General features: G+C 53.0%; 1 protein-coding gene across 2 annotated transcripts in view; it reads right to left on the bottom strand.

Annotated features, from left to right (window-relative positions):
- LOC103306860 (zinc finger protein 829-like) overlaps positions 1–19,862 on the bottom strand; it is a 32,329-nt gene extending 12,467 nt beyond the window's left edge. The window contains exons 1-9 of one of the 2 annotated variants that reach the window (XM_065569904.1): positions 19,670–19,862; positions 19,028–19,114; positions 18,253–18,474; positions 17,127–17,149; positions 15,653–15,768; positions 15,318–15,350; positions 12,735–12,817; positions 11,928–12,054; positions 8,741–10,403 (exon numbers count right to left, since the gene is read on the bottom strand). In XM_065569904.1, the coding sequence (XP_065425976.1) occupies positions 9,901–10,403; positions 11,928–12,054; positions 12,735–12,817; positions 15,318–15,350; positions 15,653–15,768; positions 17,127–17,149; positions 18,253–18,474; positions 19,028–19,114; positions 19,670–19,732 (1,257 nt within the window). In that variant the 5' untranslated portion in view covers positions 19,733–19,862 and the 3' untranslated portion in view covers positions 8,741–9,900. Of the gene's footprint in view, positions 1–8,740; positions 10,404–11,927; positions 12,055–12,734; positions 12,818–15,317; positions 15,351–15,652; positions 15,769–17,126; positions 17,150–18,252; positions 18,475–19,027; positions 19,115–19,472; positions 19,610–19,669 lie in introns of those variants that run through there. The other variant, XM_065569903.1, reaches the window with a different exon arrangement.
- Positions 19,863–19,867: the final 5 nt, after the last annotated feature.

A 19,867-nucleotide genomic window follows, 5' to 3' on the forward strand; every position in this document is an offset into this window, starting at 1 on the left:
CCCCTGTAGTTACTGTCCTTTGTTCCAGTTTCTTTCAGGTATCCTTAGAGGTGGAGAGGCTATCTCTTGAGCCAGCTGAAGACAAAATGGAGGGGGTTCCCAAGGATTTAAATAGACTTTCTCTTGTGGGTGGAGACCCCCTCCTCTCTTGTATGCAAAGTCCAGCTCCAAGATGGAGTTTTGGAGTCACATGGGCAAGCCACAGTTTTTACAGGCAGCAGCCACTGTTTACATCCTACCCTGAACATCCTCAGGTAGACTTCTTATGTGGATAGGAGCCTTCCAAGATTCATTGTCCTTTAAGTGTTTCTTGATTGGGCATAGCATATGTAGCATAAAACATATTCCAGTTATGTCATATATACATTCATAAGCATATTTCCATGAAGCCTTATGGAGGGCACCGTTACACCGCCGATCAGCAGTTTCATGGCATGCAGGAGGCTTGGGGCGGGGATGGGGGGAACAAGGGCATGGCAGGCTCAGGGGAGGGGGCGGGAAGGGGTGGAGAGGGGCAGAGCCAAGGGTTGAGCAGTGAGCATCCCTGGCACACTGGAAAGTTGGCTCCTGTAACTTCATCCCCGGAGTTGGTGCCTATACAAGGAGCCACATATTAACTTCTGCAGAGCCACAGGTTGGCCATCCCTGCTCTACATGCTCAAACATGTTGGAGGCTCTGCTGAAAGAGGGATTTAACTAACCCTATCTCTGCTGGGAAAACACACTGCCCGACAATCTCCTCAAAGGGAGGCCTAAAACACAGAGACTAACTCCACGGCCTAGAAAGGGAAGATGGCAGTGGGAAAGGAAACCTCCTGCTTCTTTCTGAGAGAGAGTCCCAGGGAAGCTGGGAACAGTGAGCATGTGTTGGTGGGGGTTAGCAGACTAAGCAATAGGAGGGAGTGAGCACGGTATCTCAGGTGTATTATTAGATGTCAGGAAAGCACATCTTGAGGATTGAGGCATGGGCGGCAGGTATCACAGGGCAGGAGAGGCTGAGGCAACACTCTGCCCCCAGGCCTCCTCCTGCTTCCTGCCAGTGCTCTGGGGCTCTTCCCTGTGGCCCAGGCCCTGGGCTGGGGTTAGGGGGGGACCAGGCTGCAGCCAGGGACTCTGGAGGGCCAGAGCCAGTGCTCGCATCACCTGGCGCTCTGGGGCTGGAGGCGCTTGGGTAGCCCAGGGCTGGGGTAGGGGCCAGCGGCCCCTGGAGGCCTCTGGGCTCCGGAGTGGAAAAGGGGCAGGACCTCAGGCAGAAGGGGCGGGGGCTAGCCTCCCTGAGCCGGCGGTTCACGTGCCACCCATTCAATTAGGAACTCTAGTAAATCAGGCAAAAAGGGAAGGAGTATGAAAATCCCCTAGGGTCTGAAGAAGGCTGGGGAATTAGATGCTATAATTCAAGAGCAACAGATTCTAGTTTCTTTGGAAAAGGAGAATATAAAAAATAATGATCTAGATGATGGGATGGATTGCACCCTCAGCAAGTTCACAGATGACACTAAACTGGGAGGAGAGGTAAATATGCTGGAGGGTAGGGATAGGGTCCAGAGTGACCTAGACAAATTGGAGGATTGGGCCAAATGAAATCTGATGAGGTTCAACAAGGACAAGTGCAGAGTCCTGCACTTAGGATAGAAGAATCCCATGTACCGCTACAGGCTGGGGACCGACTGGCTAAGCAGCAGGTCTGCAGAAAAGAACCTGGGGATTACAATGGACAAGAAGCTGGATAGGAGTCAACAGTGTGCCCTTGTTGCCAAGAAGGCTAATGGCATATTGGGCTGTATTAGTAGGAGCATTGCTAGCAGATCGAGGGAAGTGATTATTCCCCTCTATTCAGCACTGGTGAGACCACATCTGGACTATTGTGTCTAGTTTTGGGCCCCTCACTACAGAAAGGATGTGGACAAATTGAAGAGAGTCCAGCGGAGGGCAATGAAAATGATTAGGGGGCTAGGGCACATGACTTCTAAGGAGATGCTGAGGGAACTGGACTTATTTAATCTGCAGAAGAGAAGAGTGAAGAGGGATTTGATAGGAGCCTTCAACTACCTGAAGGGGGGTTCCAAAGAGGATGGAGCTCGGCTGTTCTCAGTGGTGGCAGATGACAGAACAAGGAGCAATGGTCTCAAATTGAAGTAGGGGAGGTCTAGGTTGGATATTAGGAAAAGCTATGTCACTAGGAGGGTGGTGAAACTCTGGAATGGGTTCCCTAGGGTGGTGGAATCTCCATCCTTAGAGGTTTTTAAGGCCCGGCTTGACAAAGCCCTGGCTGGGATGATTTAGTTGGTGTTGGTTCTGCTTTGAGCAGGGGGTTGGACTAGATGACCTCCTGAGGTCTCTTCCGACCCTGATATTCTATGATTCTAATAGGAATTGGGCCATGTGACATCAGGCGGGTCTGACTCAAAGAGCCAAGAGAGATCGGGGCTGCTACAGATAGGGAGGAGGAAGGACAATCTTCTGCATCCCCAGAATTACTCCCAACGTAGGACACAGCCAAGAAAGACCCCTTTTCACCAGGGAAGGGGTCATCTTGTTGCTGGGAGGAATGGAAGAGGTGAGTGTGGTGTGGGGGTAGGCACTCAGCAATGGAGAAAGAAGAGTGAAAACGATATTTGAAAATGTAGATAAAGTGAAACTGGGCAGCAATAGGAATGGGGTGTAGCTCCTAAATCAGCGAGGGGTCTGTAGGGACTCTGTGTTAATGGGGTAGGATCCCAGCAGCTCCAGCTCCCCCACAACCTTCCCTCCACTCCCTCCAAATGAACAAACCCTCCCCCTTTCCCAAGTGCCCCTTAGTTCTATATCTAGGGCCCTACCAAATTCAAGGTTCATTTTGGTCAATTTCACAGTCTGAGCATTTTAAAAATCTTGCATTTCACTGATTCAGATGTTGAAATCTTAAATTTCACGGTGTTGTAACCATGGGGGTCCTGACCCAAACGAGGGTCATGGGGGGGAGGTCGTAAGGCTAGTGTAGTGGGCCCATGGTATTGCCACCCTTACTTCTGTGCTGCCTTCAGAGCTGAGTGGCCAGAGAGCAGCAGCTGCTGGCCCCGAACCAAGCTTTGAAGGCAGCACCACCACCAGCAGAAATGGAGAAGTAAGGGTGGCAATCCCATGCCATACCACCCTTACTTCTGCACTGCTGCTGGCGACGGCACTGCCTTCAGAGCTGGGTGCCTGGCCCGCAACTGCCTCTCTCCAGCCACCCAGCTCTGAAGGCAGCACAGAAGTAAGGGTGGCACTACCACAGCCCCCCTACAATATACAGATTTCATGGAGGAGACAGGATTTCACGGTCCATGACGTATTTTTCATGGCCATGAATTTGGTAGGGCCCTCGCCTGTAGCTCCAGACCCCTGAGATGGGAGTTGGAACTGCTCCGTAACATTGTTGAATACTGTATGCTGACCTGGCTATTGGGACGTTTACAGTTGTTGGTTCAGTTTAATGCGGGGGAGGGAGGGATGGAACACAGGCAGGAAGGGAAGAAGAATGGCTCAAAATTAGCCACCTTTTGGCAAACACTTGAAAATTGTTATGAGACAATGCAGGAACTATCAGCATCTGCCAGCTCCAGCTAACTCGCAGAACTGGGTTAGATGAGCAGGGCCAAAGTCTGGGCCAAACTGGAGCAGTGGAAAAAGGAAGTCCACTTCAAGTAACTGGAAAGGGGAAAGAGACAGAGACACAGGGGGCCCAATGGGGTATCTGAAGAAGTTAGATCTGCTCTCACGGATCCACAGGGTCTGGTCTACGTTCCAGCCTAGAGCAGCAAAAGTTAAGGCAGACCAGTGCAAGTAGCCAGCCAAGTTGGTTTGGAATCCATGTCAGTCTCTCGGTCAGTCCCAGGAGAGAGCCCAGTTGCCTGCCAGCTTTCCCCTTCCTTCTCCAGCTCAGCCCGTTGCCCTGCTTCCCTGCTGAGAGGAGGGGCGGGGGATTCTCTTTCCTTGCACTTGTTTGTTGCCATGTGGAAATGTCCTGGCCATAGGGGGTGACTTTGTCTCTTTGGATTCTGCATTGATCTGGGTTGGCTTCAGTGTGTCCTTTAATGACTCATTCAGTGCACCCAGCCAGCTACCTGACGCAAACAACTCAAATCTCCGGTCCTGCCCCAAGAGCAGAGCAGTCCTTTTTTCACCCCGGGTAGCAATGCAAAGGACGCAGGGAAACTGAGGCAGGCATCGGCATCATAAAACTATCACCACAATTTCCCCTGGGTCACACCTGCCTAGCTGACAAGCAGTAAGACAAGCAGACGTGAAGATTGTTATTTTAAAATCCTTTTTTCTCTTACCCTTGATTCCTACTGCAAAATGGACACAACTTTGGCGTGAAGAGGGCTGCTTTGTGACCGTACACAAATGATCGCAGACGGATGAAAGTGTCTGCACTCAGCCTGGCCTGCTGGGTAAGCATGCGTCATCTGTTGGGTACTGCAGCCCAGGGCCTGGTCTAGGAGCAGGAGAATTGCAGAATACCACTCCAGGAGGGAGACAGGCACAAGGCCTGATTGGGGTGGGGGACTCAAAGAGCTGAGGAAGGGGATGGACATTCAGCTAGCCCTGTCATTCACCAATACACCCACGCCCCTCTCCACCTCCTGGGACCCCAGAAGCACTCACTCCTTATATTGGCTCGTCCTTTCCCATGTCTTGCAGCCCTGCCCTCTACCAGTTATCTCAAATTTCCTGCTCCCCAAGCATAGGCACAGACTTATTTTTCCAGGTGGGTGCTCCACCCCAAGCCCACCCCCCCCCTTTTCCTGAGGCCCTGCTCTCACCCTGCCTCTTCCCACACCTCAGCCCCATCCCCCAAGGTCTCCCTGCCCACCACTGGCTCCTCTCCATCCGCTCCTGAGCGCCTCCCACCAGCTGCCGAAAAGCTGATCAGTAGCCAGCCCTAGGGCCGCCCAACAGCTGTGGCTGGCATGTGCAGAGCACCCCCTATTTTTTTTTCCATGGGTGCTTGAGCCCCAGAGCACCCAGGCAGTCGGCACCTATTTCCCCAACCATTTTGCATCCCTCTCCCCCAAGCAGTCCTTACTCCCACCTCCCAGAAGCTCCTGCCAAAAAGTGTCCCTTCCCTCCCACACGGCTAGCACCCCCATTTCCTGGAGCACCCGCCCTGCCTTTACTTCCACCACCACCAGCACACCTTGGCCTCCCCCTCCACCACCATGTGCAATTCAAACTGGAGACTGGGAAGCACAAACACTGAAACAAGCATTAAAAATAAAACATTACTAGAAACTCATATTCTTGCTAAGGCGTTAACAATAAAAACCTGATATTGCCTTCGCTATCAGTACGCTGCTCTGTCCCAAACCCGCTGTGTAGAGAGCCACCTGTAAACAGGGAACTGTACGGGGTGGGGAGCTGAAATGGAGTCCATGGGTGACAAAACCATGGGGGGGGAGGGGCGGGTTACGCAGAGTTCCTTGTGAATACCTCATAGCTTATGTGTTTGCATGAAGCCATAAAAGCCTGTATTCAAAGCCATCGGGAGGCCATAAGGCATGCAGATGTTAACAGTATCCTGCTGATTCCCGCATGAATTTTGCCCCAGTCCCAAGTGCTTCAAACTTTTCCCGTATCAGACACTCAAGATATAGAGTCACATTTCCGGGAAGGGTATATTTTCCAGGGTGTCCTCAGCAGCGGATCAGCCCACTTCCCTTACAGATGTGATGTTCAGTCACCATAAGTTGGCATTCTTTGATGGCATACATGGTTGGCTTGCCACCAAAGGCATGGAATAAAATCTCTCTTTGCCATTCAGAAACCACAAGAACTGTTGTGTCCTCCCAAACGCGGAATGCTTGAAATGACAGAGAAGGCCTATGGAGTAGGTCATGACCATGTCGCTTCCCCCAGAGCCCAAAATGTTCAGTAATTTTAAGCGAAATTGTGATTTTCAAGTTACCATTTTCTGTATGGATTTTTCATTGCGATTAACGCAGTAGTGTCCATGGAGCTTCTGGGATCTACAGCATTCCTCTCACAATATATTGAAGGTCAGTTTCACAAAATATCCAATTTTTCTTTCAGATTCCACCAGTATTTTTTTTTCCTGCGCTTTTGCACTGAGCTCTGTTATGGTCTTGGCCTTCACAACATCCTCAGGCAAGGGGTTCCACAGGTTGACTGGGCGTTGTGTGAAGAAATACTTCCTTTTGTTTGTTTTAAACCTGCTGCCTATTAATTTCATTTGGTGACCCCTACTTCTCGTGTTATGAAAGGGGTAAACAACACTTCCTTATTTACTTTCTCCACACCCGTCATGATTTTATAGACTTCTATCATATCCCCCTTTAGTCACCTCTTTTCCCAGCTGAAAATTCCCAGTCTTTTTAATCTCTCCTCATACAGAAGCTGTTCCCTGCCCCGCCTCATTTTGTTGCCCTTTTCTGTACCTTTTCCAATATATCTTTTTTGAGATGGGGCGACCACATCTGCACACAGTATTCAAGACATGGGTGCATGCTGGATTTATACAGAGGCAATATGATATTTTATGTCTTACTATCTATCCCTTTCCTAATGATTCCCAACAATTGCATTGCCGTTCCACATTGGTTGAGGAAGGAAGTCAGAGTGCAGCAAAAAGACCTGTCTGAGTGGCTGTTTTCATTAACCACCACAAGAGGGCAGGCTCCTGCTGCACCCCCACCATGGCACCATGCAATGCATCCCAGCAACACTTTGGCCAACATCATGGTTGGGTGGCCCATGTAACCAGGGCTTAAAAGTAGCTGGACAGGACAAATCTGCCTCTTGCATACATTCCAGGGCAACCTCCTGCCCCCTTCTGGGCTGGTAGGGCTGCTGTGTGTGCCATGATCCTGGAGGGTCAAGCCAAGCTGCTCAGAAAGCTCCAGAAATGTAGCTTTCTTCACGCAAAGTTCTGCACCCATCGCTGGTCACCCCAAGTCTGCATGACGATGTGATCCCACCAATGTGCTCCAGAAGTGCCGGAGGGAGAGGATATCAGCAGCTACACCGAGAGCCATGGGTAGCAGCAGCCAATTTGAGCATCCCATGTCCGTATCATCCTCCTCCTCCTGCACCATCATTATCTCTATCAGGTGCATTCAGTGGGTCAGAAAATACTGCCAGAATGTCCACCAGCATTTCCCAGAAGCTCTGCCCATTTTGTGAGAGAGGAGCATTTTTCTTGCATTCTCCAGGAGTTCCTCTTGGGAGCTTTGCCCAGGTGTGAAGAATCACACCAAAAAAATTTTAAAAGCAAAATCTCAAGTGTAGGCACAGTTAATTAACTTCTGTAATACAGAAGTAAGGTTGCCAAGTGCTGCCGTGGGCCCTTGCAGAACCTGGATGGGGACTAAACTTAGAGCTCTGAAAACCGGGGAATGAAGCGTGAAAGTTCATACCACACCTGCAACACAACCTTAACTCTACCCCGAGCTGGCATTAGCCATGGACTATGGTGCAGTAAGGGTGGTGCAACGGTTAATAAACTACCAAGCAAATGGGGAATTCTCCTTCTCTTGGAGTCTTCAAGTCAAGAATGGATGCCCTTCTGGAAGAGGATTTAGTCCAGTGGTTCTCAATGTTGTACTGGTGACCCCTTTCACACAGCAAAGCTCTGAGTGTGACCCCCCCCCCATAAATTAAAAAAGCTTTTTTATATATTTAACACCATTATAAATGGTGGCGGCAAAGCGGGGTTTGGGGTGGAGGCTGACAGCTCGCGACTCCCCAGGTAATAAACTGGTGACTCCCTGAGGGGTCCCGACCTCTGATTTAGTCAAACACAAGGTATTCAGCGCAATACAGCAGTAACTGGATGAAATTCAATGGTCTGTGTGATACAGGAGATCAGACTAGATGACCTAATCATCCCTTCTGGCCTTAAAAAAAATCTATGAATCTACAATAGATAGGAGAAAGGACTAAGAACATGCCATTGTTTGCATTGTGTTCACAGATGGGAATACCAACATTTATCTGCATGCCCTCCAGCTGTAGCTGTAATTGGATGATGGAGTGATTAGTTAGAGCAATTTGGCAGAGCTGTCACTGTGATATAAAGGGAGGTGCACGTGAACCTTGAAGGACCAAGAATGCCTCATTTCAGTGTTGAAGGTTGCAACAATAAATGTGCAGGGGGTGGACACTTTCCATAAGCATTGTCAGCACTCTGGTAGCATACATGCTTAGTGGTCTCCAGGGCTTAGAGAGGGTGACTCAGACGGAATCCTCAGGGGGCGGGCAAATGTGTGTTAATATTCCGAAAGTCTGTGATGGTTAGTGTGGTGTAGGCTCAATCTCTGAGTGCAGGTCAGGGATTGGAAAATTGTTTGTTTGCTATGCCAGACCTAAATCCAGGTTTTCCCTTAGCAAAGGGAAGTTGTTAGACTTTGTGCTGTTCTGCTCCTGTTCCCAGAGTGTTCTGTAGCAGGAGAGGGCAGAGTGCTAGAGTGTGTGTCACTAGCATGTTATGGTGATGCTGAAACAGGGCAGAGAAGAGGTTGCATTGTGGGGTGATGTCACAGAGTCACCGGGCGATGCTCTGGAACTACTCCATACAAAGCCAGTCAGGACTCTGGGGGAGCCTTTTCTCTCTGAGCAAACTGTCTCCAGGGCAAGAAGCTTACACGGCTTCGGCCTTCCTGGGTCTGACCTTAGAGCATTCAGCGTCCCCTGCCCCACCATGCGCTTCCCACAGAGGGCCCTGCACCCCAACTCCGCAGTCAGACGTGATTCTCAGCCAGCCAGTAAAACAGAAGGTTTATTAGATGACAGGAACATGGTGTGATGGGATTTTCTTGTTTTTCCAATGGTTTGCATGTAGTGGCGGGTGGGACTCCGTTTACCTGGGTCCCAGAAACACAGACAAGGTTTTCATCTGAAGGCCAGAAGATCAAAAACATCAAGACACTTGATCACAGCCTTGGGTAGACCACAAGACTAGATCTTAGCTCATAGAGAGCATTTAAAAATAAACGGTACAAATGATTTGAGGAGTCAGTTGTCGATCATTGGGGGGAACATACAGAGTGTGGGGGGGGATGTTATGTTGGGGTTGGCAGCACACGTAATACATACAGACTGTAGAGTCTCCAATGGGGGGGGGGGTAAGACACAGTTGATAAGCGGTGAGGGTCAATCATCCACACAGGGGGTACAAACAGCCATAGGTACAAGTAGGTGGGTTGGGTAATGGTGATGGGGTGACTCTCACGAGGTGGGATTCAGTTAGGTTGGGTAGGTTTGGGATTCAGGGGAAAGAAGCCCGGCGGTGGGGGGGGGGGGGGGGGGGAGGGAGGTTAATAGGTCCCTTCCCCCTTGCGGGTGGGTGAGGTCTCCCCGGCTCACTCTTTGGCATTGGCGGTGGCCGGTGAGGTTGGGTGGGTTCAGGGCTCAAGAGATAAGGCCCATCGGGGGGGGGGGGGGGGGGGGTTTGGTATATAGGCCTCTTCCCTCTTGTGGGTGGGCAAGGTCCCCTCGGCTCACTCTCATTATCGGCGGTGGCCAATGGGGTTGGGCGGATTCAGGGCTTGGGGGACGGGGGGGGGTAAGGTCCAGCGGGGATTGGGTAGGTTCGAGGCTCAGGGGGTAAGGCCCAGTAGGGGGGGGTTGATAGGTCCCTTGTGGGTGGGCGAGGTCTCCCCAGCTCGCTCTCGGTATTGGCGGCAGCTGGTGAGGTTGGGTGGGTTCAGGGGATAAGGCCCAGTGGGGGGGGGGGGAGGGGGATTAGCGAGTCCCTTCTCCCTTGCAGGTGGGCGAGGTCTAATGGGCTCGCTCTTGGTATTGGCGGTGGCCGGTGATGTGTTCCGTGTAGATGTCCCGGGACCAACGGATAGTGTCTGAGACCGTCAGGCATCACATGAGCCGTGCGTAGTGACGGCCCACTCCACAGGTCCTCAGCACTCACTTGTTGCATGGGTCCCAGGCACCCAGGGCCCCGACAAGCAGAGCGTCTGTGTGTACCTCGTAGCCCTTTGACCGCAGGGTGTCAGCCAGGGGGGCATATTTTTCAAGCTTGCAGGCTCGGGCTTCACGGAAGGCTGGGGTCCTGTTCTCAAACGGGATCGTTATGTCAACCAGGATGACCTTTTTTCCGACCTCGTCTGTGATGACGATGTCTGGGCACAGGGGACGGTCGGTGCCGGGGACGGTGCGGTTAACGCTGACTTCCCCCAGGCGCGGGTCGATGGCCTTCACCAGGCGGTCCTGGACGGCGTTGTGTCGCAATTGCCAGGCTCTGGCGTGGGGCTTGCAGCTGCATAGGATGTGGGGTCGGGTTTCGGCGACGTACCCGCACTTCCTGCAGCGCTTGTCCCGGTTCCCGTGGCGGACGGCTCTGTTGAGGGGGACGCAATTCAGCTGGGCACGGTGTATGAACCGCCAGTCGGCGAACCGGGTGAAGCTGCCTGTGGGGAGGAAGTGGTTGCTGGAGTCCCACTTGCTGGTCACCTCGAAGACCTTACCCTGGTCTGTCTTTTTCTTCAGGGTGTCTATGTAGAGCGCGTGGACGGCGGCCTTCAGGGATCTCTCTAGCATGCCTCTGGCTCCGGGGGCAATGATGGCGTTGTCCTCTGACTCGATCCGTGGTATCAATATTCCCAGCTCCCGTCGTTCCTCATTCCAACTACACTTGATCTTAGCCAAAAGGCCAAGAAGCAAATTTCAGTTTCCCTGGGTGTTACTGGTTTAACAAGGTGAGGGGAGAGGGAGTTTGTTGTTACAGAGGACTGGAGAGGGAACTTGGGACCCTAGCCAATGGCCTGGAGGATGGATACCTCAGTGACTGGTGATCTGACGACCCGGAGGCCCAGCTCAGGAGTTGCAGCCGGTTCTGGCCAGTGGGAGGACAATGGAATGTAAAGAGAGAACCCTGGTGACTTAACCAGCTGGTTCCAGCCAGAGGGGGCCAGAGGACAGAAGAGAGGAGAGGAGGCCCAGGTGACCCGGTTTATGACCCTGTTTACTTGCAGAGAAGACAATGGACAGAGATGGGGCTTGGGGCCGGTGATAGCAGATGCCCAGCTGGGAAGCAGGGGGGCTCGGGACTGGAGAGGGGGAGCAGGTAGAGTCCACCTGGATGCAGGGGAGACTGGGATATGCTTTGCTAAGAGAGGCCAGGCCTGAGGCCCTGAGAGTTTTCTGTGCTATGTTCAATGCTCAATAAACCCTCCTGTTTTACGCTGGCTGAGAGTCACTCCGGTCTAGAGAACAGGGTGGCATCATCTCCTTCGGGGGGTGGAGGCCCCAGGGGTCCAGAACGAGTGGACTCCCTGAGGGGGCCCACGCTGAGAGACAGGCGTGCTAAGGCTCAGAGAGGTGAGGCTCCAGGAGGTGGAGAGGCCTAACCCCGAGAGAGAGTGGACCCCCGAGAAGGGCTGTCTCACTGAAAGGGGCACCCCCCCCCCCCCATGGACCGCACTGGGTCAAGAACGGGCACGATCTGTGAGTCCGTGGCACATGGTCTAAAACAGAGCTTGTAGGTACAGAAAATAGGACCCCTAAGTCAGGTCCATCTTGGGGCAGGGAGGCCAGAGCCCCATCTGGTCCTCCCTCCATTTCCCCAGCCAGCTCCAAACTGAAACTCTCCAGCCCCTCCGCTGGCCTTTGTCTCTTTCCCGGGCCAGGAAGCCATCTGATCTCTTTGCTCTCCAACACCTTCAGTTGGCACCTTTGCAAAGGAGGGGCCCAGGCCATCAGTTGCCAGGGTGTCGGCCATTCTCTTTGCAGACAGCATCACACTGGCCCTCTAGGGCTCTGCAACAATCACACACCCATATCGCCCCACCTAGATACTTAAGAAATGCATAGGGGAAACTGAGGCACCTCTCAGTATTCAGAGAAAACAAAGAACATTCCCACTTTGTCACAGGTGACGTGAACCTTAACTCTGCATTTCTGCTTCTAAGAACCGAGGGGATGGGAATCCTTACCCAGCGAGGTCACATTCTGATGATTCTCCTGCATGACATCTCTGCAGAGAGCTCTCTGAGTGGGGTCCAGCAGAGCCCACTCTTCCCTGGTGAAATACACAGCCACCTCCTCGAAGGTCACCGGCCTCTGAAAGAACAAGGATATCCCACTCAGTACCTGCTGCCCTAATCACAACCCCACTATTCATGGGGTAGCAAATGGATACACGGTCAACAGAGTCCCACCCAGAACCTGCTCAGAGCACCCAGGAAGCATTAGGGTGAGGGGAGCTAGAGAGAGCCCCTCGTCCTTCCCAGCAGATAGAGGGAACAAGGTCTTCACTTGCATCAGACACAGACTTACCAGAGACTGATACAAGAGATGGAGCCCCCAAGCAGGGTCCAAAGAGATTCCCTGATAGGAAGCCCAACACCCTCCCCATTTCCAGCAGCTGGATGTCAGGAGATGGGGCATCTTCCCTAAGCCCCTCTGCTGGATGTCCCCTTCATATGTCATAACCACCTCTGATTAGTGGGTTCACTCTCTAGTACTGAGAGTCTGGGAAGTTTTCCCAGCCCAGGCTGGCTTGTTCCCTCTTCCAAAAATAGGGGAATTTCCACACCCAACCCCCATGGCTCTATTCCTAGAATCTAGACCCCAGATTTACCAAGTCCCAGCAGGTTCATCACACCTTGTCCCCCTCCCTTTCTCCACCCTGTGCACTGTCTGCACCCTCCCACCCTTAGATCAAACTCCCACTTCCTGTGTATTCACTGTCCCTCTGGCTCCTGCAGGAACGCCCCCAGCAATTTCCTCAGCATCTCTACCTGAGACAGCTCTGCTGCACCCACTTCCCTTCCCTGGGCAGGCTGGGAGAATCTGGAGGGACCCGGGGATGTTATTCTGCAGCCTGTCGGGAGGAGAAGGGTTATTGGTGGGGGATTTCAGAATAGACTTTAGGTTATTTCACATCCCGAGTCTCATTGGCTCTTTTAGACTCTCACATTGGGAAAGTGCTCCGGCACTGTGCAGTGCAGACCCATCCCTCCCACCAGGACTAAACCCATTGAGACCCTTTAAACCTGACATTCCCCCGGACGGCACATTCCCCCAGCAGAGGGGGAACTACGCAGAGCTAGGGACCAGGCAAAATCTGACCAGTGCTGAGGCAGGAACTGGATCTGAGCAGGTTTCGAAGCCCGTGGCCTCTCTCCCCACTTATTTCTCCTCAGTTTCTCTCTTCCCTCCTGGCTCAGAGACTTGGTTATTGTCTATTCCTGGAGGCCTTTCCTATCCTGCAAGAGCTAATGCCATTTCGGCTCGACACGCTGCCTCATCGCCCAACACGGGTGGGGTGTCAGTCTCTCTGGTTGCGATACAGACAGAGCAGTGAAAGGGTTGCTGTGCACAGCTTCAGGCTGCCTAATATCTAAGCCCCTTCATTTCCAGTTTAAACTGATTTTTCTTGAAAAATAAACTATTATTCACTTTTCTGATTTTCACCCTACTTTTGTATCATTCAAATATACAAAAAATAACTTGTTCGAAAAATACAATCCATTACATGAGATGAATGTATTCTTGTAATGCATCACTATGTGTATACGCAATGCTGCCTGTTGAAGAAAGGCTCTGTATTTCTCTAGAAGATACACACAATAAACAAACAGGCACGCATGCAAGCACTGAAGTGCATGCGCATCTGAACGTACTGATGAATCTATGTGCCCATCACATGCACATTTGAAACTGTTATCAGATAATGGTTTAAAGATCTGATACTCTACAATGGAAAGAAAACAAAAATCTGTCTCAGAATATGTTTCAGAACACAAGGAAGTATTCGAAAGTTTTAAAAAAACAAAACCAGGAGAAAAGGATGAAGTTGAGTGTATGCACTGCAAATGGTGCAGCCCAGTTATTAAATAGCTAATAGTTGAAAGTCTGCAACAGAAACCTGTTCATTCAAATGAAAAGTTTCATTTGGGGATTAGATTGTTTTCTTAAACTCAGACGTGGCCTTGTGTTTTAGTTCTGCAGCAAACCACATTGATCCTTTGAATTCCGTTCATCAATCTACTAAATGCTCCCCCCCCCCTTTCTTTCCATCCACCAAAATAAACCCCCATATTTACCCAGAAAAATCACCTGTTTTTGTTGTTGGGGTAATACTGATCAATTCCCCAGAAAAATTAAATCAAATACAAACTGAAAATGAACGGCCCTCCTAAAATCACAGCTGGGATTCCGAATGATTATGAATGTGGCTTGCATTGAAATCAATATTTCCCAGGGTTGGGCCATATCTGCTCTAGCCACTAGCTGCCCAATTCAGATTCCTTTATATACAATGTAACACTCTCTTCCCATTCATAGGCAATAGGGATACAAAATCATGAAGGATCCAGTGCAGCGTTTATATAAGTTATATAGGATCAGGCTTGATACGTGTTTTATTCTCACGTCATAGTAAATGTCATAGGATCCCAAAGGAGGTGTGGGGGAGGATTTAAAATAAGGGGTCACCAATGTGAAAAGGGTGCAAAACACCAACATGCGCTACAGCAGCTCCATCTTTGTTCAAAATGAACATTCAAAGCCAGTCTGTATGCAGCAAACCAGCCTGTGATAGGGCCTTCAGTGGCAGGGCAGCCTAGTGGCTAGATTGTTGGTCAGCGGGGGTGCAGGGGGACCTGGGCCCTCCCTCTCCTTCAGGTCCCAGCCCAGAGCCCTGTGTAGTTGAACCCCTAAACAGGGGAGATGGGTGTCCCTCCCAGCAGAGGGAGTCAAGGTCTGTTTTCCTGGGCTACTTCCTTCTAAAAGTCTCCATTGGCTGTCACCGATCCGTCCCTTCAGGCAGGCAAACAGAGCTCCTCCCTCCGCAATGGAGCCAGGCTCCCTTCTTTTCTCCCCTGCCTGGCATTGACTGCTGGGATAGCAAGGAGGGGCTAGCTGAACCCACAGGTTTTCTTTAACCCCTGCTGTGCCATCTGGCAGTTTCTCTGCCCCTTCACACAGCCCCATTGCTCAGCCAGAGTCAGTCCATAAAAGGTACAGCTGGGCTCCGCCCCTCCTCGCACCCGAGACTCTGCTGCCCACATCTGACCATTTTCAATCACACATTGAAGCTTTCAGACTCATCAGGTCTGGATATTTTGTCCTTGTTTCATCCTATTTCAACCATTCGGGTTGTTGTTCCTTTCCCCAAAGGAAAACACACCCGAGATCTGGATTCGCTCTGAATCCCCATCAGACGTCACAGCAGGAGTGAATCAGTCTCAGGGCTCACCCTGCTTTGCATTGTGCAGCTGGAAGCTGTGGAATATCGGGACTGGAGGCCGTGATGCCATGTGGCTAACCTGTTTATTGGTCTGAAATGTCCCTATGGCCCGTCAGAGACAGACACGTACCTGTGTCGCTCCCCAGCTCCCGTCGCAGCGTCTCTAGGGGAAGGAGAGGACGGGAGAGGTGAGAATTCAGGTCCCCGCATTCACGAGGAGGTTTCCCCTTGGTTATTAACGTATCCACTGTTAACTATGAGCTGGTGACACTGACCGAGGCCGATAATGCAGCCGCTGCAGACAGAGCCAGCCCCACAGGACTACTCCCATGAGGAAGGGCGATTCATGGAGTTGGGGCTGAGAGACGGAGTGTGGGCTCAGTGACATCACTAGAGTCCCCAACTCCTCCCCAGGGTGGGGGTCTCTCTAACCAGAGGAGACGCCACCCCCAGACTCCCATTCACCTTTGAATCCCAGCAGCACCTCCTGCAGGTGGGCACTTTTCAGAGAGAAATCACTGAGTCTCTTCTCCAGCTCCACATACCCCAGCTCCGGACTCTGAAATCTCCCATCCTCCCTGCTAGGGAAAGGAGGAGGGGTGAGAAATGGGCCCAGTCCCCCAATCCCTGAGCCCAGGAACCCTTAAATTCCAGCAAACCTGGATCTGAGCTTTGTAGCCTGAGGTAGTCACTGTCATGGTAAGTCACCCGCCCTCAGCCCTGTGCTTGCCATGGGCCCAGAGAGATGGGACACTGGGAAACATTGGGGCAAGGAACAGAGACCGGTTCAGGAGCTTTCTCCAGGACACTCTAGTTCTGTGGGGAGCAGAGCCACCTCCCACACTGGGATATTCCAGCAACAAGGGATGCCAGCACTGGGATTACGTGGAAAGGGAGGAGACACAGATCAAAGAGTGGATGTGTCCCACATGCTCAATGTGGACACAGGCAGAGCCCAGATCTTCAGCAGGGAATGAATGTGGGCCCTTAAACACCAAAAGCCCCGAGCCCTTCAGCTAAACCAGTAACCCTGAGTTGTCCAACTCATTTGGTGGTGAGGGCTGTATTGCACTGTCTGTTATGGTCAGTGGCCCAGGGCATCAATTTAGGACTCCATACCCCACCTCCATTCACAGCAGGACACCCACTGCTCTCAGTGGGACCTGCATGCACAAAGAATGAGCAGAGACTCTGCCCTTTGTATAGGAAATACAATTTTAGTTACTGTTATTTATTAAGTCCTTTACTGTCACAATCTGTATCAGTGCCTGGAGAAACAGCCTCCCTCCCACACATCACCTTATGGCCCCTGCTATTTCTACCCTTCCTTTCCCACCCTCCTTTCTCTATTAATCTCTTGCTTCCTTATCCTGTCTGTCTCTCTTCTGTTTTTATTTCCCTACAGCAACCCCCTATACCCACCCTTCAAAGGCTTCACTCCCACCCCCTCCCCCTTCCACCTGCTCAAGTGGTCAGCCATGGAATACTGAATGTTGATATTAAAGTGTTGTCATTTCATTTGACACGCAAAAGAGATGAACAGAGGACAAGGGCAGTCACACCTCCCGGAGCCGCTGTTTCAGGCTGTGCGCACAATCCAAAAGGCAACACTGTCTCTATGTCTATTTAGGAGGGTTGCTTTGTAACCAGGAGGGCTAGAAAAGTACTTTTAAAACAATGCAAACTGAGATTCTGCACACTCTGAATACGTGATGCGGCCACATAAATACACCAGACAGGCTGGGTCTGGCCCAGGGGCCATATGTCTGATAGCCCTGGTGTGACCTCATTAGCTGCCAGAGAGTAACAGACTCTGCCCCTTGCTGAGGCAGCCCCTAGAGAGAGACAATCACAGGCACCAAGCCAGGAAGCTCCGAATTCAGTGCAGTTACCAGGCCTAACAGACCATGAGGGGAGTGAGACAGAGCACAGGACTTACCTTCCCCCAGTGCTCCCAGCACCCTAGAGAGGGAGAGAAAGAAGAGGCCGTCAGAGGACTTGTACGAGGCTGGGGAAGCCTCCTGTTCTGCAGGGGAATCACAATTGGAGCCTCTGGTATTTAGGGAATTTTAGACACTCATGTGCCATCTCCCCCTCCCTACCAGCAAGGACAGTTGCTCTCAGCAGCCCCAGAAACCCCAGCTGGGAGGTGGCCGCAGAGGAAAGTTTCTCCCCAGGAAGAAAATGTTTCTCTGTCTTGAGAGTCAAATTCCCCCAGTCCTGAGAGCCCCACAAGCCCCCTGATGGGAGTGGGGCTTTAGGCTGGCTCGGGACCTCTGCATGGGGGAGGGGATTTCACCCTCCAAGTGCAAATGCAGACAGACATTTACAGGAGAGGAGAGAAAATCTTGGAGTTGCAGCACCAGAACTCCCAGGTCCCACCCCTGGTGCTGCCATAGATTTACTATGTGATTTGGGCAGGGCTTTGCCCTTCCCTCTGCCTCGCTTTCCCCATTTATCCCACAGGGATAATGCCCCCGACCCCGCTTTGTACAGTGCTTTGAGGTCTAGAGCAGAGAAGTGCCTGCAGCAGTGGTTCTGAACTTATTACTCAATGTGTTACCTGGGCCACAGGGCAGCAGCAGCCTGGACCCCGATGCCGGACCCCCACTGTGTGGGGCCATCTGGCTGCCCACCCCAGACTCCTGCCACATGGCTGCCCCAGATCCCGGGGTACCTGCCGGCTGCCCCAACCCCAGACCCTCACCACACGTGGTAGGCCAGCTGCCTGCCCCAGAACCCTGTCACAGGGCTGCCCGGGGGCCGGCCAGCACCTCCAGACCCCGCCACGCACGGCGGGTGCGCTGCCCCAGACCCGGCGCTTGCGGGGCAGGCCGGTTGCCCTGTAGCTAGCGGGGCCGGACAGATGTCCCAGACCTCTGACCCCATGGAGCCGGCGGGCAGCCCCAACACCAGACTCCCGCAACCTGGGGTGGGCCAGCAGCCCCTTTAGCACACAGCTAAGCTGGGCTGCAGTTGTGCTAATTGGGCTGCATGCGGCCCACAGGTTGAGAATCGCTGGCCTATAGGAACAGCGCCTAAGATCATTGCAATAACAGCCTGACCTGCAGGGGCTGGCTCAGCGACTGCTGCCCCTTCTCTCCTCCCCTCTCACTGAGCAGGGAAATCTCCCGGGACAGTCTGCAAACGCCCTCATCCCTTCTCTGGACAATGGCTCTCTCTAGTTCTTCCAGCCGGGACAGCAGCCGCTGCTCCTGCTCCTCCAGAAACCCTCGCAGCTCCTGCAACTGCCAGACGACCTTCCGCCTCTCAGCTTCCATCTGTTTCTGCAATCACAGGGAGAGGGCGGCTCGGTAACAGGGGAGAACCATAAATGCACCTCCCAGCGGCTGGGGGAGTTATTTACCAGAGCACAGGATCTCTTGTGGTGGGGGGATGAGACATATATTTAGGCCAGGAAGGGAGGAGGGCTCAGGGCTGGGGTGAGCTGTACATCACTAACAGGAGGGCCTGTTCCCACCTAAATCTCATCAACTTGCACTGAAACAAACCCTCCATCTCTGCAGCCCACATTTCATCTCCTTCCTCCCCATCCCACCCCACCTCCGCCGCAGCAATAAAGGATCCCCAGTCACTGTAACATACAGACAGCCCGTGGGCAGGGTCTCTGGGCTAACACAGAGACTGACCCTCTCCTGCCCTGCAGCCTCTTGCATCCTAAGGGCATCATGTCACCCACGTGTCTGACCCTGCCTCTCCCTGGGCTCCAGTGGGGATGGTTCCCCGGCTGAGGCTGGCAGGCCGGGTCCGTCATTCACTGTCACTCAGGGCACTGTGATCCCAGGCAAACCTGAGGGGCAGCGGGCCCTGGGCACCTACCAGCAGCTCCTCGCTTTGCTGCTGCTCCTCAGCTTTGGCTGCTTCTCTCTCTTTTCTCAGAGGGGCCAGACACTCTCGTGGGGGCTCCTGGAAGAAGCGGGGGAGGGGGTTACACGCTGCTGCAAATGGCCTCACAACTGCTAGATTTCAAGGCCCATCCTGCCCTGCAGATGCCCGAGCAGAGTCCCTGGGATGCACTTCGAATTTTTTTCCCCAGGCCTAGTTCAACCTTAGCCAGGAAGCTCTGAGGGGCTGGTGAAACGGGGACCAAGTTTCCCAGGGAAAACACAGGACCCCTTGGAGAAGTGACCGGGGTGCAGCCCAACCCCCCAGCTCCCAATGTCCCCGCCCACCCACCCCCTCAACAACCCCAATCCCCAGCACCAGCCGTTCCCCCGCACCCAGCCGGCTCTGACCCCCGATACATTCCCCCCCCCCCGAGCACCTCGCTCCCGGGCCCAGCCTAGGATCCGAGCCCCTCCCCCGCAGCCCTTCTCCGGCCGCGGGGAGCTCGGGGACCCACCCGGGCAGGGGGCGAACCAGACAGCCGGGCCCGGCCCTCCCGGCAGGAGCGTGTCCGCCCCACGCGTGTCTCCGCCCCCCGCCCGGGCCCTGCCCGCTCCGCGCTGCCCCCGGACCCACCGCGCTGCCCCGCGGGCTGCAGGGCTGGAGCAGCGTCCGCGCTGCGCTCCCGCCCCCGGCCATGGCCCCGCTGCCGACGCACACAAAGGGCCGCTCTGTTTGTAGGACACAGGCGGGGGCTAGAACAGCGAGGCAGGAGCCGGGAGAACAAAGCCCAGAGCCCGGGGGCGGGGCAGCTCTTGGGGGCGGGGCTCTGAC

This window comes from Chrysemys picta, chromosome 16 (genome assembly GCF_011386835.1).
Source record: "Chrysemys picta bellii isolate R12L10 chromosome 16, ASM1138683v2, whole genome shotgun sequence".
Lineage (NCBI taxonomy): Eukaryota > Metazoa > Chordata > Testudines > Emydidae > Chrysemys > Chrysemys picta.